This window comes from Amblyomma mixtum, chromosome 5 (genome assembly GCF_055824585.1).
Source record: "Amblyomma mixtum isolate Tamu chromosome 5, ASM5582458v1, whole genome shotgun sequence".
Lineage (NCBI taxonomy): Eukaryota > Metazoa > Arthropoda > Arachnida > Ixodida > Ixodidae > Amblyomma > Amblyomma mixtum.
The window spans coordinates 118,934,600-118,957,714 of record NC_143016.1 but is presented as its reverse complement, the minus strand read 5'-3'; the positions used below and the strand labels follow the sequence as shown (position 1 = coordinate 118,957,714).

The 23,115-nt window shown below is 48.2% G+C and overlaps 1 protein-coding gene across 1 annotated transcript; it reads left to right on the top strand.

Annotated features, from left to right (window-relative positions):
- The first annotated feature begins 5,570 nt into the window (after positions 1 to 5,570).
- Positions 5,571 to 22,688, top strand: LOC149343477 (lewis-type alpha-(1,3)-fucosyltransferase-like). Its single transcript, XM_089546982.1, has 3 exons — positions 5,571 to 5,757; positions 7,052 to 7,418; positions 20,207 to 22,688. The coding sequence occupies exons 1-3, from the start codon at positions 5,571 to 5,573 to the stop codon at positions 20,886 to 20,888; spliced, it is 1,236 nt and encodes a 411-aa protein (XP_089403108.1). The 3' UTR covers positions 20,889 to 22,688.
- The last annotated feature ends 427 nt before the right edge of the window (positions 22,689 to 23,115 follow it).

Here is a 23,115-nt window from a genome sequence, read left to right as displayed (position 1 = left end):
CAGCGGAAAGTGGTAAAAACTTGGTACAGCTCTCAACGTGAGTACAAGTTCACGGGTTCGCCTTTTCCGAAACAGAACATACCCAGAACAGTAGAGCCTGCGCAGGAGCTGCTTCTTCACTGTTGTGTTTTGCTGCAGTATATTTCATGTGTTAACTGCAAACTGCCTCAACGAAAACGAACGACGCTATGAAAGCCTGAGTCGGAGTCAGTCTGCCATGAGTCGATAGAAAGTTTCTGCCAGATCGTTCCTATTTGTGAACAGCTTTGAGGGTCGGCCCCTGATTTGGTGCGGACACCTCGTGTGGCGCTTCACGTTTTCGCTGAGGCTAAGTGCGCTGTTCGGAAAGTGCCTGCACATTATCTAGCCTACCCCTGAACGTCCTGAAAAACGTTTTCTTGGTATTGTTTTAATTAATAGAAATGAGCTACGTCGTTGGAGGAAAGGAGATTTTGTGTTCTAATTAAAACTACCATCAGGACGCTACGAAGCGAAATTATTTGTGGAAACGGTAAACATGAAAACCCTTAAATATTTAATATTGACTTGAAAGGTTTGTATTCACTTTTTCTATGACATCTGTAGGACGAGCTCAATGAGCGTCTACCATGTACGGGGGAAGACGGGGAGAAAAATTACTTTATTGACCAAGGGATTTGAGACACGTAGGTCCATGTGTCTCCGCACACTGCACTTTACGTTCATGAGTCCATGGAGTTTCGTAGAGGAGCAGTATGAAAAGGTCTTTTGTCTCCTGATGTAGTATTGTTTTGAGCAGCATTCCAATATGTCAAGTAGTGGTGGTGTTATGGTGGCGATAGGAGTGGCGATGGTGGCGGGGTTAGTAGTTGTAGTGGTGGTGGTGGGTGGTGGCAGTGGAGATGGTAGTGGTGGTGGTAATGGTGGTAGTGGTAGTAGTGCAGTAGTAGGGCTGATAATAGCAGTAGTAGTGGTAATAATTGTTGTAGTGGTGGTAGTGGTAACAGTGGCAAAAGTAGTGGTGGTGATAGTAATAATAGTGGTACTGATAGCAGCAGTAGTAATGATACAGTAATCATCATTTATCAGCCCCCATTGGGAACGGCGTTTTTTTCGTGGATGTACTATCACTGCTACCGCTATAATAGCCCCACTCCTCGTCCTACTTTTGCTGCTGCTGCTACCACTGCTGCGTGTGTCCGAACCGTCAGCGGTACAGCGCACCAACTCAGCTGCGTCACCTAGCGGAGCATAGATTATTTCTGAGAACGGCTAAGTGCACAATTAACATCGCAGATTCGCGGGCATGCCCAGGATCCGCGTAATATTCATGTGGGTGCAATGACACACCTTGACACATCCGATATCCTGCCACCTTCCCCTCTTCCCTCAGATCCATTCCTGTCCCATGTTTCTGAGAAACAGGCTTTGCGTCAGCGAACACGCGCTCTAATTCCTCCGTGTTCGTACCCTCTCCACCGGAGTCTCACTCGGGAGGAGAAGGTATCTGTGCCTCGGATTCGGGGAGGAGCGGCTCTGACTCGTTCTGTGCGTCATCGGTGGCGTGACAAACGTTACGAAGTGACTGACAAGTGTCCCCATTGTGGTGCTGCGCCCGACCAGTGTGACGAAAAACACTTGCTGTGGACTTGCCCAGCTACAGCTTCCATAAGATGACGCTTCCTAAAAAAAGGTTGGCCTGCGATGGGACGTTGCAGACGACTATCGCAAGTGGACTCAAGATAATCGCTTTATCGCGAACTTTTGCCACCTTTTAAGCGAGGCTTGTTTGCACTCCTTTTTATAACTTTATTTCCCTTTTTCATTATGCCTAATGGCAAACAGCTCGAATAAAAAAAAATTAGTTATAAGCCTTATAAAGAAACAGTAACGTGTCGCAACGCATGCCAAAATTTTCATTGCCTACTCATGTCAACCGGCGAGAACACGTTCCACTTTAATAATAATATTCTCAATATGCTAGCGCCCGTACGAACTTGTGTCGTAAGAAACTCCTATGAGTAACATCCAATGAGTAATTACTCCCTTATTACAAACTCCTAGACATTTAACCGACTCCGCCTGCGGAATTGGAGTGGAGCGGTAGGCTAGCGAGATGTACAAAGGGGTGTCTGGCGGAAATACCAGCACGCCACACTTGCTGAAATTAAATGATAAACTGATTTGGTCCAACCAGTCTTCAAGAGCATTCAGGTGTGCCTGCAAAGACTGGTAAAGAGCATGAATATCCTTTGCTGAGTCGAAAAAAGCTATATCGTCTCCGTATACAAAAACTGTAATGTAAGGATTAATGGGGATGTCCCGTATGATTATGTTAAAAAACAGCGGTGACAGAGAAGATCCTTGCGGCGCACCTCTTGATTGAACGCAGGTATCAGAACAGAAAGATCAGTCTGAAGAGAAGAACAATCTGTCTTTTAAAAATTCACAAATCCAGGCATAAATGTAGTGCCGTTACTGTAGCTGTGCAAGTTTGCTAAGAGGGACCGTGTGTTACACGCTGTCATAAGCCTTAGTAACACCAAATGTCACCAAGGCCGAAACTTCCCTCTTGCGCATTGAAAGTCTGATTCGGATTTCTAGATCCACGTGCGCGGACCACATGAAACAACCGCGACGAAAGCCAATCTGCGCAATTACCTCAGGGGCAGGGTGGCCCCGCTAGCAGCTAACATCCTGCAAGATAGCGACACCCGTGGCTACCAACCCACACACAAACACTTAATATGGGTACCAGGTCACCAGGGCATCCCAGGGAACGAGAGCGCACATGCCTCAGCCCGAGCATTTCTCCCCCGGGCACCCAGTACGGATGCCGTGGAACCTCCTACTCCACCACTAACTTACACCGACATACTTCAGCACTTAAGGTTATCCCGTCGGGTCTACCCTCCGCCGCCTAAGACACTACACAAAGGGGAGGAACAACACCTCCGTAAGCTACAGACGAACACTTACAACAACCCACGAAGACTACACGCAATAGACCTGGAGTCATTTGACTCACAATGCAAATTCTGCGGGGAGAAGGCGAACCTGTACCATATGGTATGGGCCTGCCAACAAAATCAGGTGATCACTGTTAATAACCAGCCAACGTAGGAGGGGTGGGAGGCAGCTCTGACCAGCTCGGACGAAATGCGTCAAAAGAAACTCATCGAAAGAGCCCGGACAGCAGCCTACGCCAATGGGGTTCCAGGCTAAGAGCTCCAACCGTCGCTACAACCTCCTAAATTATTTCATTAAAATATTTTCACCACCACCACCACCACCTAAAGGCAAAGATTAAGCGTCATTAATTAGCAGTTAATTAGTATCTAATCATTGATCGGTAATCAGCCATTAATTAGCAATTGTCACTGCTTAGTAATTAGTACTTAATTATGTGTAACGTCATCCAGTGGTGACGTCACTAGTACCACAGAGGCAGTCAAAGTGGTGCAGAAAACGCTTTCGCCTCTAAAGTTCCCCCTGAGATGCCACCGCCGCGGCGATTGCCGTGCCGTTGCTTTAGGCAGTTCTACTCGGGATGGCCATTGGTCGAACCACAGCCATTTTTCTTTTTTGTTGTGGAACTAGTAAAGTTTTTCTTCCTCTTTCTTAATCCCACTTCAATTCCTTACCTAATGGTGCTGCTCGGGTGTCTACCTAGGAGAGAGACATTTACTGAACCTTTCCTTTCCTCTGGACAATTTTTGAGCACAGGCTCACATAGGCCTCATGTCCACAGCTGGTACACACTGAAAAAGGGAAGAGAAAGAAAAAAATGCCGCCACCGTCTGGAAGACGTTGAAGTAACGAGCGTGAGCTGTTCGGTAACGCCATCTATCCTCCATGTGATGTATTGCCACGTGATTAGGCTACTTTTCCATACCTTACGGCGAACGGCGCCTAACCCCTTGAGGTCGGATATTTTGAAGCGAAAAAAAGCTTCACTACGAGTACTACGAGGGTCGGAGACGAGCTTCGTGTGATCCGGTGCACAGATTTTGCCAGTACTGCGCATGTGCGAAACCGAGTGAGTCACACGCTTCGCAGGTGGCCGCAGCCGTCGCCGCCGACTCGTCACTACTTAAAACAAACTGCGTCGAGGCTGGGAATCGAACCAGGGCCTTCGGCATTTGAAGCGGAGACGCTACCGCTCCGCCGCGAAGGCTGAAGGTTTCAGCATGAATCAAGGCGCATCTAGTGAATGCATGGGTTTCATAAATAAAATGAAAGGAGTGAAGAAATAAAAATAAATAAAAGTAAAAATAAAGAAATAAGTAAAGAAAGATCAGAAAACAATAAAAAAGCATAAATAAAAAAATAAAAAGAAAAAAAACAGTGCGCCAGGAAACGCTTTCGCCTTGCAGCACTTTAGAGAGCCAAAGTGCCCGCTTAATTTGAACCACGCCGATTGCCGTCTCCTCCTCCGCCTCCGCACAGGCAGTGTGTGGACGGCCGAACGCCTCCACCGTCAGTGTGGTGCTCCCAGTGCATTGTGCGCGAACTGCGACCGCCATGACGTCAAACCAAGCATAACTGCAGCTTTTCGCTTGTATATCCAGGCTTAACCAGAGCTAAGCGACTGCCTAATATTTGGTCAATTTGGACCGAAAAATTTTTATACTCTTTGCAGGGCCATTTTTCTTTACCTCAAGGCGGTAGTGCCCTGTCGCCATTAGGTATGAAATTGTGAGCTGCCGAGTGCTGACGACATGGCCGCCATGTTAGGCCTAACCACAATTAAATATTAATCTGTCTAATATGTCGTGCTCGTCGAGCCCGTTACGAATATCCATCACTTAGATCATGACGTTATCGGTTAGTTAATTGTAAGCAATTATATATAAGCATAAGCATAACTAAATGTTAGCTTAGTTAATTTTGGTGTCTACTGTTCTATTCATATTATGGATCCGAAATATATAATTCCTTTTATGATGCCTCATTAATTACTGAGTTAAAAGCGATTAATCACAGTCATGGGACTAGTTAATTATGACGTCACAAAATCAATGGCGTCACCAATAAACAATTCGATACACTAAGGACGTCACCAATCAAACACCAATTGGGTTGCTGTATCGATTTACGATGGGGGCCGCCATCTTGAATTCCTAGGACTTAAAAAAAATTTCGCGCCGAAGAGAGGTGGTAGCATGCCCAAGAAATCGAGAAACGTGATGAATAAGAGCTAACGCTCTTAAAGAAACATTTAGGCCAGCGCTTACTCCGCCTAGGCCCGTTGGTAATCTGCCGAGCCCGGATGAAGTCGTGTACTACAGGAAGGGGGATTGTTCTGGCTAGTGGGTTATTCACACTAGGTTCCATCGCGCTTGTGTTCTATCGTGTCCCTGTTTTTTTGCGCTATGGAACCTTATGTGTACTCCAGGAAGAGAGGGGAGGGTACAGGAAATAAGGCGATGTAATTACAGTGTTATGTGAGCAGAAAAGGTGTTCTGTGCTTGCCTTGATCTCTGGACAGTGAAGAACGGCCATTCTCCGGCCCAACCAGCCTGATGAGATTTTTTTTTCTTGCAGCAGCAGCACTCTTCACCGTATGCGACGGAGGAATTAGAAGATCAATGCCGGGGCCGCACTCTTTGGCTGTCGGATGTATCGCGCTTGCACTGATCGCCTTTGTCATGTTCTTATTGTACGACGCCAGGAAGTACACTGAGCCGCTGCCAGTGGTGCCATCCTTCTACGCCGGTGAGCGAAGGGCTCAAAATGACTCTGACAACAGCACCACACTCAAGAGGCCCACCACAGGTGCGTACGGCGCTAGGTACTCCGGAATTTTTCCTTGCTGTCGTGCAGAAAGCACATCAAAGAAATTGCAAAACCAATTTGTCAAGAGACCGGCCACAGTGTATGCACACACGAAAAAAACAAGCAATTTCAGACGGAACAAAAAAAAAAAACTGGTAGCCTAATGTAGGCATCTATGCATTCAAGTGAAGTTGTAGTTAAAGAAACCTCAATTACGGACAATTGAAAATTTTTAAGGCATTAGCACTAGTATTGCCATCATTGCAAAAAGACACCGTCGTTGCCATGTGAAGCCACGACCCGCAGTGGAGAGTAGTGTAAGCGGGAGCCCTTTACATTTATATTTTCATTTCCGTAATTGTGGTCGCTTGTTAGCGAGCGTCCGTTTCCTGCAGATATGTTTGTTTGTGCGAGTAACGCTTACCTCCGTCTTGGAATCGCAGTGGCGAATGCGCCCTTAGTTCGTAAGTTGGGCGGTGTGCTTTTTCGGTCCGGCGGCCAGATGTCCGATCTCGATCGACAGCCGAAGAGTGGACCCGAGAACCCACGGACTTTTCTTGTTAAAGGCCCTTGCACATGTGCATAATTCTGCGCGTTCTTGTGTTTCTTTTATGTATATTTGTGTGTTTTCAATGTTTTGAAGTGCGCGGCTTTCAAAGCCGCCGTGAGAAACAAGGAAAGCAGCACTGTGGACGGGGGAGAGTGACTAGGAGAACCAGTGTTTGTGCGGTGCTCGGCTGTGTGCAAGCGATAATCGCGACTTTCTGAACATGTATTCTAGCGCTGTGAATTAGTTTTTCTTGCAGCGCTAGCCTTTTGTGTATTTCCACGTGTGCGTTCAATCGTCTTAATCAGTGAGTTCTTAACAGGAGCCAAGATATGAGGGCGGATCTGAAGAAGAGGGTGCAGTGGCAAGAGCACAGCCAGGAGGAGGAAATTGCGCGACAAATCAGGACCGGCTGGGAAGGCAGGCGAGCTCGCGGGTGAGGAGGATTGCGTAATCTCTTGGCGTATGTTTGACACCGCACCGGTGGCACATGCTGTGCACATAGCTAGCTTTTGCCGATGCGCATTTGATACAACATTTTCGTGCATTGGACGCAACGACGTCACCCCCCTTAGACGTCTCCCGCAGGCCGGTCACAACCGCCGTGAGTAAATTAATTTCAACAGATATCGGTCACAAAATCGGAATGGCAATGCTAACACTTACCTTGCCGCATCGATTGCATTGATGGTCTGTCAATTTTCAATCGCTTCTCTGTACACACAGCGCGTCAGCCACTTTCCGCAGGTAACCCAACGGTCCGCAGAGCCTGGACCCCATTCCACCGCAGAAAGCGTGGTGGACAGCCTGATCTGCCAAGGATCCTCTTCTGGACCAAAATTTATGGTCGCTGGTTTTCGGACTTATACAAGGCAGATCCTAACCTCGAGACCAAAGGTTGCCTCGACCGCTGTTATATCACGAAAGACCGCCAGTCGTTGAACATCAGTGACGCTGTGGTCTTCTACGGCCATGACCTGGAGCCGAGCCTCATGCCGAAACAGCGGGCCCCGTACCAGAAATGGGTCTTCTGGTCCCTCGAGCCTCCTTGGCATACTCCAGTCCACAAGTTCAAGGGCCTCAAGAGAACCATGAACTGGACCTTTACTTACCGGTGAGCTCCCTTCGGTGTGTTTGCGTCCCTCAAGAATACAGGAGCCCCTCACAGTTCTCTTCAGGACATTGTCTAGCCGCGCGGAAACCAGTAATGTAGAGAGAGCCTTCACGCCTTCTTTTAAAGTCCCTGCAGGACCCGTATTTAGACTCCAGACGGTGACAGAAGGAGTTGACTATCGAATGTTATAAGTGATTATGTTTAGAGCTATGTAGATCAGTCAGGTCTCAGGCATCTGCCTGTCTGCGGAGATGATGTAAAATTTAAGTGTCGCTGAGTTGGAGCAGTTCCCAGCAGAATCCGCAAGGCTAATCCATCCAGTAGCATGCAACAACCTCAACCTGTCTTCAAAGCCAGAGTAACGTTTCACGGTAAACAAACCTATACAATCTGTACTCTTTTGTAAACAGGCTTCGTTCAAAAGAAAGCTGGCTGTCAGTTTCACTTCGGTAATTTCCACTATTCTCCTAGAATTTCGCGGCGATTATGGCGGCCTTTTTTGCCAATTCTCTGCCGCCCTGGCACTCAGGCTTGTAAACACTCCGGTTGTCGTCTTGCAGAGCGCTGGTAATGTTACGGTTCAGTAAGAATCTCTCTCAAGAGCGCTACCACAAGCGATAACTGGTTTTTAGGCGCAAACAAGTGCGGTCAAAAGAAAGACTGAAACGTGCAAGGAAATAGAGCAAGAAAAAATGGCAGTGGCTTAGCTTGGTTAAGCCCGGTAATTGCGAAAGCAATATCCGTAGCTGCGCCATGGTTCAGCTGGTAGTGTAGCTGGTGGTGGAGCTTGTGGTTAGACTTGTGTTATGCATAGGTTATAGAATCCAATCCAATCCAATCCAAAGTTGGGCCCCTGGCTTTTGCGGAAGATGGTATGACGTCATAGCAGAGGTCAAGCTAAAGGTCAATGGTAGCTACTGTGGCCTCGCCACGCGAGGAGCTGAAAGTGAAAGTAGTATTGCTTTCGCAATGAAACGTAAAAGTCTCCTCTCAAGAGTTCCGCCGCGGTGTCTCAGTGGTTAGCGCACTCGGCTACTGAGCCGCAATTCCCGGGCTAGAGCCCTGCCGCGGTGGCCGCGCTTCGAAGTAGGCGAAACGCAAAGCCACCTTTGTGCTGTGATTTTAGTGCACCTTCACTACGGCACTACGGCAAGCCCTCCACTACGGCACGTCTTTCTCTCTTTGTTCTTTCACTCCCGCCTTCCTCCCCTAGCGGCAGAAGAAACTGTCATAGCGGCTGTAATTGAGATGACTAACGCCACTACCGTGGTCAGCTACGCCAAACTCGGTATAAAGAATTTCCCTAGAGGCAGGATCTGTAGAGTGTCGGCCTACCTCTTGATGGCACACGAAAGAAGAATCCTCGAACCGATAGAAATAATTTGTGCTCCGGCTAATGAGGGGAACCCTGGGAATGAGGCAGCACACCGGGATGCTGGAGTACTACACCGGCCGAGCAGGTGACACCCCTCAAATCTAGGATACCCAAGAAGAGCTACTCACCACCTACAATGAGACCACAACAAGAAGCAAACTAACCAGAAGAGCGCTCTCACCGCAACATAAATTACTGAAAACGCACCAACAGGCAGCCTGGACACAAATACAGGCACTTACCCTAATCCAGACCGTTTTGTTAAATTTATTGAAGGAATAAATCCTCTTTGCGGGGAGAACAACTTAAGCTATATATGGGCCTGTAGGCACCACAGACCTCCCGAGGACATCCTGCCAGATCCCTCACAGCCACAGGAAGCCTGGGACCTGCTAAGGACCTCCGAGTCCTGTGTAGGGGGAATCGGTCGGTTGGAGACTTGGACTGGCCCACAGTTTCCCCGGCGCAAGGCCCTTAATTACTTCCGGGCACAAACCTGGGCCTAGAATGCTGCTCAATCCAACACGCGCACTCCGATACCATCCTGCCACCACGTTACGGTTCCGTCCTTGGCATCCGGGCCATCGCAAGACAACCTCAGCGCTGAGAACACCTTACTTCGCCAAAAGATCGCACAACTGGGAGCTCAGATAACTGTCACCACTTTACTCCCTCCCTCCTGCGCTGCGATCCAAAATTCTAGTACCCCCTCTACCTACAAACATGCACCCAGAAAGGGACGGAAACCACAGAACAGCCAGGACGCAAGCCTTACACAGACAGTTTGGAGATGACCCCAGTGCAGGCTATGTCGACGCGGCTACCTGTTCAATCGGCCTTCGCTAAGTTCTAGCCGTCACAAACAATCACGCAAAACTTCTCACTGCTGCCTCAATTCTCACCGTCTCTACAACCGAGGCAGTGGAGGCAGCCGTTGCGCTGGCCATAACCTCGACGCCCGCCACCAAAATATTTCGGTCTCTAAAACGGCTGTCCTTAATTTTGCGGCAGTGTCCCCAAACACACCCGCCGCCTTTCTGCGTTCTTGGCAACCCCGACAATTCGTCACCCTTATTTAGGTACCCGCACATGCGGGCCTTCCAGGTAACGAGGAGGCTCACTCCTTGGCCCGAGGTGGCCTCACTTTCCGAGCTGGGAAGGAACTGCCATCCATTGGATGCTCGTGGCATCCCTACATACTACCTCGAAAATAGGAGAACGTACGCTCCCCCTTCCCCGACTATCACAATCACATAAGCCGCTCACTGGAGCAGGCCACAAACGCGCACAACTCTATACCCTATTCTCTTCCACGCCAGCTTTCCGGATCAATTTCCCTCCACCTGCAAGCTCTGCGGCAAACCTGGAGACTTTCTACACATACTACTCACCTGCCCCTCATTCCCACATTCTGCGACACCAGAGGTGGCCTAGATTACTGGGAGCGCCTACTCACAAGTAGATCCGATCAGGACCAGCACAAGGTCATTACTAGCGCTCTCTCTAGGATCGCCCTCCAAGGGCTATCCTTTACTTTGTAAGGTGGCCCCCCCTACACGGGGAGGGCTTCCAAGTTCCATATAGGGGGATCCGCCTTCCAATCTTTGTAATATTGGCAATAAATGTTTCCACCACCCAAGGACCACCAAGGACCAAGTCACGCAAGTCAAGGTCATCGAGTGGGCAGGCCGTGCCAGAAGTCTAAAGGGCATCTGGTCCACAGACAGCGGTCCCCAAACCACCTACCCATTTTCCTTCAATAAAGCTTATTCCACTTCACTCCCTTCCTTTACGGCGCGGTTCGGGTGTCTACCGAGATGTCAGACAAATACTGCGCCATTTCTTTTCCTCGAAAACCAGTTTTCTCCTCTCATGAAACCACTGCGCCACATTTTGGTTGGAAGAGAGGTAGCAATCTTTGCCACACAACAGACAGCCTGTACAAATCTGCGATAACCATGCCCATATATGAGCGTCGTTTCATTCACTTCCATGGTAGTCGCGCTACACAAACATTTCAGCTCTCTATAGTGTGTAGTCCCCGTCATCATAAGTTATGCCTAAATGAATGTTCACTGTACCCCTGTATCCCGGCCGCGGTGGTTGAATTTCGGTGGAGGCGAAACTCTAGATGCCCGTGTAATGTGCGATGTCAGTGCACGTTAAAGAACCACAGATGGTTTAAATTGTCCAGAACCCTCCGCTACGGCGTCCCTCATACCCTGAGTCACTTTGAGACGTTGAGCCCCGATAAATCAAACCACTTTATCCAGGCACATCAATATCATGACAGAGCCAAAAATGTTGGTCAGTACTAGTGATGCTAATCCTCCTGCAGTACAATCGATAGGTGGGGCACTATCGAATCGAACATTCAGTGGTAAGAAAAAAAACTGATGATAGTACTACCGATAGTATATCACCCGCAGGTCCTGAGCATGCGATATACAAGGGGTGTTCACGACGATACCCCCCCCCCCCCCCTCCCCAAGTTCTCGCTGTCAAGTCGCTCAGCGCTGCAGGCGGCTGAGATGCACCAATGGGTGCGCCTGCTTCTAGGCCGAAATCGGATGTAAATATTACTGCAGACTTTGTTTCCCCACTTTCCGGCTTTCTGGAGTTGAGCAGCTGCTTACAAAAGAGTAAAAGCTGGCAGATGTTCTGTGCAAGCTTGTACTGAACGCTGAGCGTCAGGACGCAGACGATTTAGACTACATCAGCACAACGATTGTGAACACTACGAAACCCGTAAGCAGAGCTAATAAGACCTGCAATGCTCCACCTTACATTTCTTCCAGTGTTAAGTTTCTAGGGCTTCCGGAAATGTAAAGAATTTGTGACCCGGGTTAATATTCTTGCTTGACGCGGCTGGCGGCGTCGCATGCTACTGAATCCTAGGCTTTTTACGTAAAAGAATGGCCAGTTACGAAGAAAGACAGTTAACAACACCTGCAACACCGATGAACACCCGACTACAGGGCCGAGCATTTTTGGCTGGAACAAGCGCGGACTGCGCCATTGCCTATTTCGTTGATGAATTAAGCCGACGATTGCCGGAAGGTCAGGTTTGTCCTGCAGTAGGACCTTCTGGACAGCAGGAAATTTCTGAAGAAGCTACGGCAGCAAGCCGAAATTTGTGTCTCCTAGAGCGATGGCATGAGGAGCCCTCAACTGCGTCCTCTAACGCAGAGCTAATGGTTCGCCAGTCCGTGAGTTGCGACCACAGGCACGGAATGGCAACCATTTAGAATTCTGGAGGTCCGGCCAAAGCTCGACAACACTACCTTTTGAAGGGGCTGTGAGGTATTTGTGCGTTCAAGCCAAGTTGGTACCAGTCCAACACGTGTTCTCAGCCACTGAGCAGAGAGTTTCGGACAGGAGGAGCTGACAGGAGGGGAAGAAGCGGGACATGCTGACATGCAGAATGCTTGGCCGACACACAAGTAACACGTCAAACTGCTCTACTACAGAGCAAAGCAAACCGTTACGGGTGTATGCAAATCCGCTGCAACGAATTTTTATTGCAGTTTGAAATTACAAAATTTAGACATTAATAACTAACTTCGTCAGTATTGTATAACACGTTATAGTTTTCAGTAATAATAAAGTGATAGCCATATTTGGGATTTTGGAAGCGGACACTAATGATTTCATTCTCTAAATAATTGTTGGGAAACTGCATTAACTGGGTGTTACATTTATAGTCTGTTATAGCAAAATTTTATATAAAATCCTTAGCAGACAATTACAACACTATTGATAGTACTATCGACAGCAAACATTAGAGAACTATCCTAGTACTATCGGTAGTCTTCTTTTACTATCGATAGTTTCAAAAACTGTCAATACAATCGACCGTAAATTTATCGATAGCTTTTCATCGCTAGTCAGTACCTAGACGTACCACTGCCATATACGAGGCTCAGTAGCAAATTGACCATAACTCTCGTAAGGATAGGGTAGCATGTAAAGGTATGAGCAATAGGAAGATTTTGAAAATAAAATTGGCCGACGTGAGAGGGTGTTGTTTGTTGTTTATTGTAATACCCACAGCGCCACAAGTGGCATTACAGTGGGGGGGGGGGGGGGAATAACACACCATAGAAACGAAAAAAAAAGTAACAAAGTGCAGCACATACAGTGCAACCGTGATGCAACATTAATACAGCCTAAAAACAGCATTCACAGAGATGAAGAGAATAAATCACCTGACGTAATTAATACCACCTCTTCAGAGAGCCGGTTCCAATCTCTTATAGACCTAGGGAAAAAAGCATATTTGTACCTCTCTGATTTAAAGTTAATTTCCTTAACTTTTAATCGACGGTCACGGCGTAGCGAAATATAGTTTGGTGAACGGATGTACAGGTCAGGGTTTATGCCAGTATTGGAATAGTAAATACTATGAAAAAAATTTAACCACAAACAATATCTGTTTTTCAAGCGTCTTCCATCCCAGCGAGTTTTTTGCACGTGAAACGCTAAAGCTCCTGGTATAGTTGTTAAAGACATATCGGATACCCAAGTTTTGTACCCTCTCAAGTTTATCAATATCTGTTTTATGCCAAGGGTCCCATACTGCGCAGGCATATTCGAGAACCGAGCGAACGTTTGTCATGAAAAGTAACTCTTTTGTTTCTAAGGGGAATTGCTTGGTGTTACGCCTTAAAAAACCAAGAACGCGACACGCCTTTCCTGTTACATAGTCGACATGTCGTCTCCAGCTTAGGTTGGAGCTAGGTTATGAATATGACGAGATATTTGTATTCTGATACTGAGGAAAGTTGTGTCCCATTTATTGTATAAGAGAATTCATGGGGCTTTTTCTTTTTTGTGACTCGCATATACACAGATTTTTGTAAGTTAATAAACATACCCCATTCTTACACCAATAAGACACCCTGTTCAAATCATTCTGTAACTCCACACAGTCATTCGGACTATCAACGACCCTATACAATGCGCAGTCATCTGCAAACAGACGAATATGAGAAGAAATATTAGAGCAAATGTCATTCATAAAGATCAAAAATAACAAAGGTCCGAGCACTGATCCTTGAGGTACACCAGAAGATACAATGCATTCGCTTGATAATTTTCCCTTAATGACTACTCTTTGTTTCCTTAAGTGCAAGTAATCTTGTATCCAGTCAATCATTCCCTCATCAATGTTATACCAAGACAATTTTTCAAGCAAAAAAGAATAAGGAACAACATCAAATGCCTTCTTGAAATCCAAGAAGACGCAATCAACAGACAACCCTTCATCAAGTGCACTTGTCAGATCATGAATTAGTTCAGTCAACTGTGTTACACAAGAAAGGCCTTTACGAAAACCATGCTGCTGATTGCTTAATAAGGAATGCGTAATAAGGTTGCGCTTTCGTTGGGGCGCACTCGGCACCACACGAAGAAGTTGCAAGATGTTCCCTACTTACATTAGCGCACGCACTTTTGCCGAACGTTCCTCTAGCCGAGTTACTATAATTATTATTTAGTGGCGCACGGGCGACTAAGGCCAAAGAGCGCCAATACAAAGTTTACTTAACCTCGTATGATACTAGGTGAAATGAGGTGGAAGCGTGGTATGCTGCGTATCAAAACTGAGAATAAATATCGAGCGGAAATAGTCGGAATCAATAAACCAAATTTAAATATTACATAAATGCGTTATTGTGAATTGGATTAAAAAATGTGAAACTTTTATAGAAGATAGCTAGGATTTGCCACGATCAAGAGGCCGGTGCCAAGGTATCCTTTTCAACAAGGCCGCCGCGGAGGCTCAGTGGTTTCGGCGCTCGGCTGTTGACCCGAAACACGCCGGTCCGATCCCGGCCGCGGGGGCCGAATATCAATGAAGGCGATATTCTAGACGTCCGTGTACTATGCGATGTCAGTGCACGTTAAAGAACCCCATGCAGATGAAATTTCCGGAGCCCTTCACTACTTCACAGCCTTTGGGACGTTAAACCCCATAAAGCAAACCTTTTCAACATGGTAATGCTGACCAAGAAAAATTAACGATTGATATGATTACTAAAAATCTGATTCTATTTCAATAATGTATGACGTCGTCAAATGCTCGTCACCACATAATAACAGCGAAGGATGGAGTGGCATGTGAGATTCAAACATTTTCAAAAATGCGTACGAAAATGCGTTTTATAAAGTGGTCAGGCTAAAAGAATATGAACAACTAAAAGCGGCCGTCACAGCGCATGCTCGCACTCCGCCGGCTGTCTTTTGCCGGTACAGCTTAAAGTGAGGAACAAGCAGCGAGCTATGGAACTTAAAAATGATAGGTGTAACATTAAGAGACTCGAAGAGGGCAGAGTGGGTGAGGGAACAAACGCGGGTTAATGATATTCTAGTCGAAATCAAGGGGAAGAAATGAGCTTGGGCAGAACATGTAATGTGAAGGCAAGATGTCCGCTAGACCTTAAGAGTAACGGAGTGGATTCCAAGAGAAGGCAAGTGTAGCAGAGGGCGGCAGAAAGTGAGGTGGATTAAGAAGTTTGCGGGGGTACGATGGCCGCAGCTGGCAAAAGAGGGGGTTAATTGGGGAGATTTTGGAGAGGCCTTTCCTTTGCAGTGGGCATAATCGGGCTGATGATGACGATGGCGAAGAGCATGAAAACTGCGATGATCTGCCGATTAAGCGCCGTTTGCATACAACACTGCAACCCTGCCTTTTCGCCTGGCTCACGGCAGCAGGATCGCGATAAAGCCGGCGCAATGTTCCTCCAGGGCGGAAACGACGTCGCCACACAAGGTGCTGACGAATTGGTCAAAGCGTGCAAAATAGTTATGTCCGCTTAAACAAATTCAAATTTGGCTGCAACAAACGAAAGGCGCGCGCCAGTAAACCGAATACGGGCCTGGCAACCACGCTCAAGCAAAAAAAAAAAATACACACACCAAATCCAGATCATAATCCTATAGGGTTCAAATGCGTACGAGTCATAATTCATACCTTCGAAAGTGACTCGGTGCACAGATGCAAAGGCGTCACTTTAGATGTATATTCCGTGAACGAATACCATATTATTGTTACGTGACGGCCAGCCGAGGAATGAGACGAGTTGACCGACGGCTATTAGGTGATATACCATGGTAGCGAAGGCTCCATAGACGCCCATTGGTCCAAAGAATGGCGGCTCATGGGCACCCTAGCGCCCCTGGAATTTGGGGGGCAACCTACGTATGAGTGACCTTGAATGACGTCACGCATACGTACGCTTTTCGCGGGAATTATAAATCAGTCTTGTAGAATCCGCATTTTCTAGACCGCTTCCCTTGGAGGTTGTTGCCTATCAGTGCACGCCAACCTTTGCCAGTCAAATGCTCTCAAGTTCCTGCTAGTCATGCCCTTATTTATGAGCAATTGGAAACCCAATGAGAGTTGCTGGCAAAGAAGGCAGCGTAGAAAGGCAGCAACCCTTCCAGACACAGGCTAGGCATGCATAATTCGCAGCGCAAATACTGGTGCAAGCAGCTTTACAATTAGTTGGTCTCTGAGTGTAGCAAGCCATGATCCCCAAAGCACTGGCTCATGTCCACAGTTCACAACAGAGTGTACGGCAAGTATCATTATCATATTGATGATTTATTACATCAACCGAAAAAATACAGTGATAAAGCACACCAACAAAAACGCATGTCACAGGTAGCACAAACAGTAGCACTGTTTAAGCTGTCTAATCATGCCAATGGTCCCAGTGCAGACAGGAAAAAGCCCTGAAGTGCTACAAATGTTGCCAGTTGGAAGATTTAAATGTACAGTCGCAGGTAAAAAACATTAGCACACATGAAGGAACACCAGAGCGCCGGAATGACAACGCGTGGCGCTGCGGGTGGCGAAAAGGCTGATAACGAGAGTGCCGGGCCGTTCCCATTCTACAGTATTAGGGGGGTTCAGCGGACTGCCACGGAGCAGCAAAATTACTGGCTAAAAGCAGCGCTATCATCTATTGTTCCCGCGAGTTGCTTTTGATAGACCATCACGGACATAAAAAAAAGTGATAAAAAGAAGCCATCTTTGCTTATGATAACCGAGTCAAAATAAATGCCGCATGCGCAGTCACGTAGGGTCGGCACTTCAACGACCGGGCGGTGCACGCTTGATAAAGCCTACTTCCTGCCGTCCCACCCTAGGCTGCAAACATGGAAACGGTCCGATAGGCAGGCCTGCGAATCGCAGCGCCGCATGGTGAGATATCCCAATTCTGATCGCCAGTGATATGTGCCAATATTTTTTGCTCACGACTGTACAGAAAACATACTTCAATAGAGGTAAAAATGCCATCAAATAGGCGCGCCAAGATACACATGGGGCATAGAGTACTGACACTACTCTTCACATTTCATTTCTTCAACTGACAGAAAATAGCTATGTTTACACCTGCATGGCAATATTAAGAACAAGTTTTAGCATCAATCAACAAATTTGCTCAACGCTAGAGCATTACACCATACATAGGGCTGGCGGACAACCTCGAGACCTGCTTCTTGTCGCTAACCGGAGTAATTTGAAGCAATTGTAATCAAACTGAAACATACATGAAGTGCTGTTTACAGTGCACTGCAAGGACATCCAATACAGCCAGTGCTTCATCGAGAAGGCACACAATCGTGACGCAGCCATCGTGACGCAGCGTCTTCTCCAGGCTGAGGTTGCGGCAGAACTGCATCCACGTTTTGCACCTGACATGATGCAGCGCGCACTTTATACAACTGCACCCAAATGAATACCATATACTCCAAACATCAACACGATATGATTCCTTTCACCTAAATACAGTACACTATTTTTTAACTATGGCAGTAAATGCTCGCACCAAGCTGCCGCGCCTCAGAGCGCTGTTACACAAGCTTGATACCACGCGGCTAACGGCTTTTCTAAGCTCAAATAGTGACGAGAGCGAAGCAACGAAATGAGTTTAAAACTACATTGATGGTCATGTATATGTAGAACGACAATACCTACTCATGACCAAATTCAGTTAGGCCCCGCCGTGGTGGCTCAGTGGTTACGGCGCTCGGCTGCTGACCCAAAAGACGCGGGTTCGATCCCGGCTGCGGCGGCCGAATTTCGATGGAGCCGAAATTCTAGAGGCCCGTGTACTGTGCGATGTCAGTGCACGTTAAAGAATCCCAGGTGGTCGAAATTTCCGGGGCCCTTCACTACGGCGTCCCTCATAGTCTGAGTCGCTTTGGGTCGTTAAACCACAGTAAACGAAACGAAACGTAAACGAATTCAGTTAAGGCACCGTCAAGGAGGTGCACATACACGTGGTTGAGTTGCGATACTTTCAGTAGCAAGGGGATCCTCAAATTTGGTTTGGAAAACCCATTAATGTCATGCTGAGAGCTGTTAGGCAGCACAGTTGGTTTTAAATAGGCCCTGCGGTCAGCAGAAGGCACGAGGTTGCTCCTGAGAGCCCGGTATCAAGTTCACGTTGGTGACAGTCGGCTGCACGAAACTATAAATAAAACAAATGGTGGGCCTTTTTCCCACAAATTAGGACTGCAAGTGCGTGCCCTGTGGTTTACTTAAATATCCCCGATAACATGAAGCCAAGTACGCATGAAACGGTTACCGCTACGAAACAGACTCGAAAAGTCCCACAAAAGCACATCTAGAGCAGACGACAATGGCAAGAGCTCACCTGTGAAAGTACAGCCAGGTACAGTGGGAAGCGGTGTAGTAAGACACCGACGGTACAGTCCAAGCTGTCGCATTGTGCCACAGAGCAAAATTTCTTCACATGCCACGAGCTCACCTTCAGATGAAGAGCTAAAGGCTTCAAACGAACACTGTGCGAGCGTGACACAACGACGGGAAAAGGTTTCGCACTGGCCGTACACCAAAGGAAACGATAGACCCAATAAAACTGCTGCAGCGGTGCGGTGGGGTGCAAATCTAACCAAACGGTGACAGAGAAGCGACCAGCAAGGACGACAAAAACTTCTCGAAGGGGCCATATCGACACCGGCGAGCTTAATCTACACGCTTTCCCAGACGCGCCGTTGCAGACAGCTGGCGATAAGCAATCGCTTCGTAAGCTCCGCTACTGGCCAGGTACCGAAACAAGCCCTGCTGCAAAGTCGCGCTGCGAATCCACCGCAAACTCATAAATAGGTGGCGCAACAAGAGCTCTGCCAGAAGTTACAAAATTCGGCGTAATGTTTTGCTAAAATCCTCTTTTCCACGTCTATTTTATTAGACGTGGCATGCAAATATTTATTCTTTTGTTGTTGTTGTTGTATAGCATTTTTATCTGTACTTCCGTATTTCTTTACATGACTGTCTTTCCCCCCAAACTAGCTGTGCTGCAGTCACGCTAAACCGTTTTTGGGCCCAGCCTTCGCCACCATTCTACATCTGCCTTGGCTGGCCTAGCGCGAGCGCTCCGTCCCACGCCACTGCCAGCTTCTTCTTCGTCGCCCTACCCGGGGCCACCGAGCGATCGTCCCGATAGGTGACAAACAGACGCGCGAAATTGGACTTCAGAGGATGGTGGGACAGGAAGGAGAAAGTGGTCAGGTGCTCGCCGCCACGATGAAGGAGAGAGCTTGACGATTCCTAGACCGCGAAGCTTCCGAGCCGCATGTCACCAGGAGCCGACAGCCGAGGCCCCAGCACGCGCCGAACGGCATGGGCAGGTGTCGTCACGTGTGGACAGCGTCTCGGGTCGGTGGGTTCGGCGGGTCGGGTCCGTGCGTCAGGTTCAGTTTGTCGTGTCGAGTGGCCTGGGCGGTGGACGGGCCAGGGGAACAACGGCGAGATTGGTTCGGGTCTAGAAGGCTGGGGAAGAGCCGGGCAACGCAGGACAAGAACTCACGGCCGACGACCACGGCTGACGCATGCGTCGGAGCTCCAGGACCAGGATGGGGATGAACTCCGCACCTCAGGCCAAATGTTACGTGACGGCCAGCCGTGGAATAAGAGGAGTTGACGGATGGCTTAAGACTATTGCGCGCTCCGTCCCGCGCCACTGCCAGCTTCGTCTTCTTAGTCACAATATTCTTCAAAAAAAAAAAGAGGGCTCGTATTTTTTGAGTTCCTCTTCTTGCCCTCGTCAATTTTCACGGCAAGCTGCGCACATTTCCCCATATACAATCAAATGAAAAAACTTTACGCTGTCGACCTTAATCATTTATGTACCTTTTACTCTTAGACCAAAACTTTGTCAAGAAAACTGAGGGAGTTTGACCCGTCCAGCTTTTCTTGAGCGGACATATTCGATATTCTTTGTACTGAGCTCTCCAACGTCGCGTTCTGCTTTTGCGCAGTCGTTATAACTTAAAACTTAAAATAGAAGCTGTGAGTTAATTGTGCCACTAAAGGCAGAAATTAAAACTAATGTCTTCTGTCTGTTTGTTCTATTTTTGTTCCTTCTGCACAACGCAGGCTTGATTCGGACGTCCTAGACCTCTACGGCGAGCTCATAGCCAAGAAACCTCGCAGTCATGACTACTCCAAGAAAACTCTGCAGCGCCTCTGGAAAGGCAAGTCTAAGATGGCCGCATGGGCTGTCAGCAGCTGCAACACGTTGGGAAAGCGTGAGCACTTTGTGCACGAGCTGCGCAAGCACATCCACGTCGACGTATACGGCAAATGCGGCGACAAGCGCTGCGCGCTTGGAGGACCAGCCGCCTGCTACAGTTCTCTTGCCAAAAGCTACTACTTCTACTTGTCCTTCGAGAACTGCATCTGCAAGGATTACGTCACAGAGAAGCTGTTCAAGCTGCTCCAGTTCGACATCATCCCCGTGGTGTTCGGCGGGGCCAACTACAGCCGTGCAGCGCCACCGGGTTCCTTCATCGACGCCCTGAGCTTCAAGACCCCGAAGGATCTGGCGCTATACCTTAAGAAGGTTGCCCGTAGTTTCGACCTCTACACCAGCTTCTTCAAATGGAAAGACCTGTACCGGGTCAAACCTTGGTATTACTATACCTACTGCGCCCTCTGCCGCAAGCTGCACAGCGGCTCTTTCAGGAAGACATCGGTGCTCCCAGACCTAGTTCACTGGTGGAACACTTCGTCGCATTGCCGTCTCTGGAGCCGAGATACTAACACCTTACGCGAGTGATAGTCGGTCTGTTCAGTGGTGCGCTACCATCGTCGTGCACAGCGCACGATAACTGCGACTGAGGGTACGCACCGTGGTCTGGCAGCAGTCGTCAAGGTCTCGTCGCGTTACCTTGGCTTTTCTGTGCAGCCATCCCTAAGGTTGGACTTCGGTTTGAAAGCTAGAGAACTGTCTGACTTTCCTCGGGGCGAACAAAAAATGGCTGCGGCTTAGATCAGCTAACCCTGGTTATGCAAGCGAAAGTCATGGTTGCATAACCAGCGTGAAGTCACGCTGCTGCCTACTGCTGCAGTGCCGCGTGTCTGCGACAACGTTGTCACTGCTAACGCACGCAGCCGGCATCTATATCTCTTCACCGCCACGTAGTGTAAAGCCAGGGGGCCAGTTATGCGCCTTTCCTTTGCTTGCGAAGCTCCCGCTCTTCATCGGATCATGGGTTTCGGCTGCCCGTTTAGCGCGATTACGCTCTACATGTATATCAACTGCTGCTTAATCACTCGCACGGTTGGCATTGTCGACCGTATGATCAGACTCGGCCAGACGTCTGTGAGCACTGTTGTGGCGCACAGGAAAGCTCGAATCCGGGCTGCATTTGGTAGCGTGTTGAGTCGTCCTGCTGAGGAAAGTCGGAAGCTTCGGAATTCGGGAAACTAAAACAAGTGGGTTAAATGGCAAGAAACTATGTACATACTGAAATGCAAAAGAGCAAAGAGTCAAAAATTCAAGAGTTCACAACTTCTAGCGACTGGATGACCCTTTTCGACAAGGCCCAGAGCGTTCGTTCTCACTTAGGGCGCTGGTTAAATACCCTAAGGCTCCACCCCTTCACCAGGTGGCATTTCAACACGACGCACAGATCGGCACAACACAACACAGCAAACGGAGGCACCTGTTGCAGAGTCCACACGTGGGAATTTGGCGAGGAGGAAATGCAAGTCTGCGGCTCTTTCGCACTGCGGTGCAACATTACTGCGAGCAGCACGTGTCTAACGAACACAGGTGTGGCATGATGGCGCCGCGGCCGCAGCTGCGCTGGCTTCCTCTGATTCGTTCCGGCTCCTCTCAGACGTGGTTTATCCCTTCGCCCCCGGTTGTCTGTCCATCGACGGTCGCTTCTTGCGGGGGGTACCAAAGGGAAGGTCGTTCGAACCGAGCCGAGTGTGGGAACAACTCCACAAGCAACTTCCCAGCCAGTCATCCTTTCTTTTTTTTTCTTATTTTGGTGTGGTCATCGTGGTGTCAAACGACCGCAAGTTGAATCATGACAGCTTCCTCCCTCGCCAGACGAGTCTCGGCGGGTAACAGTCACCGCTGCTGCACGAAGAGGCGACTTAGGATAATCGCTTTCAGGAGTATGCCAGAATCCCTCTGCCGCTCGCATCGTTTTTTTCTTTGACGTCAACCAAACTCTTTTGGGTCGTCTCTAAAACTGAAACCACATACCCAAGCAAGCACTCAACTTCCCTCCGAGCAAACCAGTTCCAAAAGAGGGATTGCTACTTTCCCATTATTATATTTCTTTGCGAAAAAAAAATAACCCGCACTGAAAACTTCTCAGGACTCACATACGCTGAGAAAGCCAAACCTGCTACTATACATATTACCCATACAAACGCACGAAAGAAAAACTTAAGTAGCAATTTTGGATACATGAAGAGCACCCCGGACTGCTTAGAAAGAACGGCTAAGTGCGTCCGCGTTTCCATTTAATTTGCCCTTCTTGTACCTTATCTCAAAATGATACTACTGTAGAATCAGGGTCCACCTCAGAAGGCGACTGTTCTTTGATGTCGAAGTTTGCAGCCAGGAAAGGGGTCAAATTGTCCGTCTCTACGACGAATTTGGAGCCTCCTAGATAGCATTGTAATTTATGGATTGCCAAAACAATGGAAGCGCACTCTTTTTCCGACTCGCAGTACGCCATCTCTCGAGAGCTGAGTTTTCGGCTTAGGTAGAGCGCGGGATGTTCGTTGCCGTTGTCATCCCTCTGGTAGAGAACTGCACCTAGCCCTCGATCACTAGCATCACACTGGACCGTGAATTCTCGGTCGTAATCAGGAGCTCGCAATATCGGGCGGCTAATCAGTGCTGCCTTCAAGTTTAAGAACGACGTTTCCTTTTTTTCGTCCCAGCCTACATTTGTCGGCTCTGTCCTGCGGAGAGCATCGGTCAGGGGGCTTGCCAAAGCTTGTGGGAATCCTGGCTTTCCGCCGTTGCCTTTGCGCGG

Coding starts and splice junctions, on each gene's coding strand:
- LOC149343477 (XM_089546982.1), top strand. CDS start 5,571: ATGCCGGGGCCGCACTCTTTGGCTGTCGGATGTATCGCGCTTGCACTG. Junction 5,758..7,051: donor ACTCAAGAGGCCCACCACAG/GTGCGTACGGCG, acceptor CACTTTCCGCAG/GTAACCCAACGGTCCGCAGA. Junction 7,419..20,206: donor AACTGGACCTTTACTTACCG/GTGAGCTCCCTT, acceptor TGCACAACGCAG/GCTTGATTCGGACGTCCTAG.